This window comes from Cyrtonyx montezumae, unplaced genomic scaffold (genome assembly GCF_038088225.1).
Source record: "Cyrtonyx montezumae isolate F1298 unplaced genomic scaffold, pur_monq_1.0 scaffold_3, whole genome shotgun sequence".
Classification (NCBI taxonomy): Eukaryota; Metazoa; Chordata; class Aves; order Galliformes; family Odontophoridae; genus Cyrtonyx; species Cyrtonyx montezumae.
Window position 1 is genome coordinate 122,229,617 of NW_027072034.1, and position 5,494 is coordinate 122,235,110.

Here is a 5,494-nt window from a genome sequence, read left to right on the forward strand (position 1 = left end):
CAGCAATGCCTTTGGCATCATAGCCACCAACATCTTCGAGCAGATTGTCAGGCAGCCCATAAATGCTACTAATGCTCCAGGACTGGATGGCCCTTATCAGATACTCTGTGAGACAGAAAGCAAGAGACCTTTCAGAAAGTAGCTTGCCTCAGTGGCACAGTGAGTTTGGCATGAGGTCCATGGACATCCAAGACAGCTAAGCTTCTGGAAGAAGGGAAGTGAGATAGAAGCTGAATAAAGAGAAAATGTATCACACTGTGTCTGGGAAGGGCAATAATTCCCTCATTCAGTCCTGTACTGGTCTGGTAGATGGATCTATCTCTTGGACTGAATGGAGAAGTGAGGAAGAAGGCTGCTATTGAAGCCTCAATTAATATCCGAGGGAAAAGTCATATGCAGTGCAATAAAAACAGTTCTGCTGTCTCTTTTTCACTCATTCCCCTAATCCAGTTGGCCTGAGGAGCCCGGCCCTGTCACTCTGGGGCAGAACATGCCAGTACCACACTCAGGGTGAGCTCTTAATTCCTCACTGTGTCAGATTAGCCAGCAGGATCCCAGCCCAGCCTCCATCTGGCCATGTTCAGTAAGCTTTGAGTTGCCAGGGAGGCAGCTGCAGCCAGCTGTGGGGCTGATACCCCAAACAGAGCCTGCCAAAGGTCAGCAGGCCAGCTGCAGGCCTCCTGGGACCCCAAGGCCCAGCTGAGAGGAACAGGGAGAAGTGATGAGCGAGCCAGGGGCTCTGCAGAGGAGAAAGGGAGGGAGGGAGCAGTCTTGAGTGGGAAGGAAGAATTGCCTGCTGCCACCAATGCTCCTGATAAGCAGGCCGAGCTGGGAAGAAGGGGATGCTGAATTCCCTCAGAATCAAAAACATATAGTCAAATGATGTAATTTTGGAAAGATGTGATTAAAAACATTGTGATGAAGCTTGTTTCTCTATCTTTGATGTAAGAAGCCTTGCAAGAGCTCATCACAGCACACATAAATTCACAGCTGATTCTCAATAATACATGGACACACACCTCACATGGGAAAGCATTCTTAGAGAAACACATATATATCAGGCAAAAAAGATTTCCAGCCACACTCCTATACAGATAACAACTAGAAATCCTGGAAAGCATACATAAGCACAACTGATATCCACCAATTCACACACTTGTTACACTTCAGGTGTGAAAAGCACAGACACTGTCAGCACACACCAGTAATGCATCATTACACAGACAAAATCTTCCAGAAACATGCACACACACACTGAAGAGGAAGAAAGAGGCCTGGAAGTACAGGCTACACAAGGCAGCATGTCTTATGAATAAGCCTAAAGCTCAGCTTTTCTGATGTTAGAAAGGTAAACCATGACAGGTTTACTTTTTTGGACATGGCTACCTGTAGTATGATATGAGGAGATCTTCATTTGAAGTGGACTATCTCCTCATGAAAGGATTCACTGCTCCTTACACCTCATACTCCCCAAGCAGAATTTTATCCTGATGTTATATTTACAATATCTTTGAGAGGTTCCTATGTTAAGTTTATAATGTACAGAAAGCCTCTTGATGTGAGATTAAAATAGGTATTTATTTGAAGATCTCTGCTCAGTTTATTAATGAAAGATATAAGAAGCTCATCACCAAAAAATAAGTCCAGCTTAACTTCAATAAGAATATAATCCAAGAAAGTGTTTATTTTAGAGTTTAGTAAATTTGGTAAAATCAAAATATAACATGAATTTTATTGTGAAAATTACACATTGATTGCAATGAGGCAGTGATAGAAACTTGCAACTTCTTTGATACGTTAGCTTGAGGCTATGAGGCACTGTTCCATCTACCTGCCAGTGGGTGAGATACCTTATTATTACTGACCACACAAAATATGACCACAACAGCTATCCTCCAAGACAGCGGCCTTTCACACCTTGTTCTTCCCAATCCACAGGCTAAAGGTGTCTTCCACAACTCTAACTGTGGGTTACAGCACATTTAGGTTCACTGGAGTTTCATTTATCACAAAAGCCTGTGATTGTAATCTATCCTGGTAGGGTTGGGGAGCCTATAGACAAACATCCCACATGCTGTTACTTCTGCAAGCTCTCTGAGGAGCCAGTCTCAGAAGTATTGACCTTTTTGCAATGCTCAAAATGTCTGCCAGCCAAAGAGAGGTGTACATTACCAACATGTGACTTGCTGGTGTTGCTCTGCATACTTCACGGGAGATCACTTGCCAAGGTCAACACAGTGCAGAATGAAATGCGGAAAGTTCCTCACTTGGCTCATTGTAAACCATAACTTAGAATGCTCTGCACTGTCTCCTGACCATAAGCAGTGTCCTTGAGACTGCGTTTTGCTTGAGAGGAGCAAGAAAATCACCAGTGCAGCAACTCATGAGAGATTGTGAATAAAAGCTCAAGTTCTCACATAAAGATTTCTACAGAGGGATTAGGAAATTATTGCCCATAGCCAAGAAGGACTGCATTTCAGTGAGGCACTTGCACTCTGGAGCATCTGCACTGATATAATCTTTGTACCTCTACACAGGCTAAGTGCTTTTCAACCACTTTTTCTGTTCACTGATTATTTGGGATCTATCTGTAAAGATAGAAAGGCCATTCTAGAAAAGCTCTTCCTGAATTACTCTGCAGGGAAGAAAAAAACCTCGAGGTCATATAGCATGAGCAAAAGGTGACATTCAGGGGAAGCATGCAGGAGGGGACACACTGAGTCCCCACAGCCTGCTGGGACAAGTGACCTGCATGCTGCGAGGACAGGGCCATCCCGAGCCTACTCATCCTCACTTTACAGATGCTGCCAAAGAGCAGTCAGGTGGCAACTCTCAGTGACGTGACTAAGCTGGGCTAGGTTCAAGTGAAAGATTTATCAGAGGTGAATCACCACTTCCGGGCCCCTTGGCCACCCATTGCTAGCAACACACACACAAATGGCAAAGACATCCCTAACCCATGCTGCTGAAATGCACCTCTCTTTCCACTTGGTGTACTTACCAGAGAAGACATTCTTGGGTGCCCATTCCTCCCCCACAAGTCTCCTTTGGGAGAGGCTTAGAAAAGTTTTTGACTGCAGCTAGAGAAGTGTAAAGGATTGGAATTGTTTCATGGGAGAGAGAGGTAGATAGCGTGTCTGGAAGGACATAGTTCCCTGAAACTTTGACTTGTCTATTTCTAGATCCATACAACTGCAGCTATTAAGTCGAGGATTTTCATGCTGACTAGTGGGACCAAAAGGCAGTAGGAATAGACACTTCTATGTTGTTTTCTGAATATTGCAAAATGTACCTAGTGGATTGTGAAAGAGATCTCTGTGGTCTGTTCTTAGCAAATCGACTAAATTTGTCTCTGCAAAAGCACAGAGAGTGACTGGCATCAGAATTCTCCTACAGGGTATCGGACCTGGGTCATGCAGTCTTTCTCAGAAGAAAGTGAACATGCAATCCTACAGCCAAATCCTGACATGTTTGCCTGTTGGGTCCGTGGAAAGAAACAAGGGCTTCACAATAATAATAATAATAATAAAAAGATGAATATTAAATATTATTGCCGCTCTCACGGAAAATAAAGGAAACTACCCTTAGTAGGAGGGAGAATCCGACCCCGCAGTTTTGCTCCTCCGTGAGCAGGACCAGAACTGCACCCGCGCGGGCGGGGGAGCCGAGATGTCCCAGGCAGGCCGTGCGCTGCAGCCGGGCCCCCGCGAGCACCCGGGGACGAGGTTAAAGAAGCACCAGGCGAGCCGGCTGTGTGGTAGCACGCTTTATTTGCAGCGAGGTTTCCAGAGCATCACACGCGTCCCGAACCCCGGGGGCTGCTCCGTGCGGCGGCATCTCCCAAAGCCCCGACGGCAGCGGAGCCGGGGCCGCCCCTCCCTCCCGTGACGGCGGGACGAGAGGCAGCCGGGATCAGCCCCGGAACCGGCGGTGGCCCCGGGCCCTCATAGAGCCTGGTAGGTCCGTCGGGGCGGCGGCGAGCCGGGCGTCCCGGGCCCCGAGTCGATGCTGGCTCCTGGCGAGAGGGAGCCGGCGTGACGGAGGGGCAGCTCCGGCTCCTCCGCCGGTGAGAGGCGGTCCACGATGCTGGAGAGGCAGTCCAGGCTGGACAGCGCGCCGCTCCGCTCCGCCGCGTAGCCTGGCACCGGGGCGAGCCGCTTACCGCGGGCCGCCCAGCAGAGACCCCCGCACCCCGGCCAACCCCGCCCGCCGCCGGCCTTACCGTGGGGCGTCTCGGGGCAGTAGCCCGCCTCGAAGCTGCTGCCTCTCGCCGGCCAGACCGGGCTGCCGCAGTCCGCCTGCAAGACAGCGAGGGGCCAGTGCCGGCCCGGCTGCCCCCGCAGCCCCCGCAGCGTCCCAGCACAGCGGGCAGCGGCCCCTCCCTCCCCGCGCACGACCCCAGGCATGGGGGACAAAAGATGAGCAGGGGTCGGGGCGCCTGCTGGGTGCTCCGAAGGCCATGTGCAAGCTCAGCTCAAAGAAAGGGACGGTGGGAACCCAAACCGTCCAACGTTTTTAAGATTTAACCCAAGCCATCCACCTTTTCCCGAAGCCCCGCTGCCGGAGGCCCCTGCTCAGACCTGTGGTGAGCTGCCTCTCACCCTGCCCCACACTCTTACCATCCCATCTGAGCAGCTGGAGCTGGGGCTGGTGGGCTCGGAGCAGCTCTGTCCGGGCAGATGGTAGTAGTTCTCCACCTGCTCCCTCAAGAGCTCCTGGAGGCTCTCGATGTACCTGATGGCGTTCCTCAGGATCTCCACTTTGGGGAGTCTCTGGTTGGGGTTGGCCGTGGTGCACCTCTTCAAGGTCTCGAATGCTTGGTTCACTTTCTTCAGCCTCCTCCTCTCCCTCATGGTGGCTGCCTTCCGCCGGTCCATGGTGGTGGATTTCCTCTTGCAGGCTTTGCAAGCCCACATGAGGCAGTGGCCGGCCTGGTGGTGCCCGCTGGGGGCCCTGACGTGCTCCTCTTCCTGAGGGCAGGCGGGCTCAGTGGGTGCGGGGGCTCCAAAAGGAGGCAGCTCCCTGGGCTCAAAATCCTCGGGGAACTCGCCCTCAGGGGATGACAGGCAGGAGCTGTCATAGAAGAGCTCAGATGGGGAGAACTGGCAGCTGTCCATCACCTCCATCTCTTTGTCCGAGGCAGCAGTGTGAGATGGCAGCTCACAGCGCAATGCTCCACAATTAGCGACCCGACACAAAGTGGCCTCCGGCTGATGCAGGGCCCTATATACGTGCGTTGTGGGAGGCTGGCCCGCAGCGGCCCGACTCCATTAGCATATCCCTCACAGCCCCTGCCTGGCTGGGCAGGCCCCCTCTGGCCTCAAGGGACCGATTTGCTCCTCACCCGCCTTCAGGCAGCAGGCAAGCTGGCAAGTGGTCTCTAAAGCCTACACCAATTGAGGAGAGAAAGATAAATATAGGCAGTGAGTGCATGGACGTAGCCCATGTCACCCCCCGCATCACCTTGCTGTCACCAAGGGGAATGAATCCCACC

The 5,494-nt window shown here is 51.7% G+C and overlaps 1 protein-coding gene across 1 annotated transcript; it reads right to left on the reverse strand.

Annotated features, from left to right (window-relative positions):
• Positions 1 to 3,779: 3,779 nt before the first annotated feature.
• MYF5 (myogenic factor 5) lies at positions 3,780 to 5,168 on the reverse strand. Its single transcript, XM_065741345.1, has 3 exons — positions 4,620 to 5,168; positions 4,223 to 4,298; positions 3,780 to 4,138 (listed from the first exon to the last, which is right to left on the reverse strand). The coding sequence occupies exons 1-3, from the start codon at positions 5,124 to 5,126 to the stop codon at positions 3,945 to 3,947; spliced, it is 777 nt and encodes a 258-aa protein (XP_065597417.1). The 5' UTR covers positions 5,127 to 5,168; the 3' UTR covers positions 3,780 to 3,944.
• Between the last annotated feature and the right edge of the window lie 326 nt (positions 5,169 to 5,494).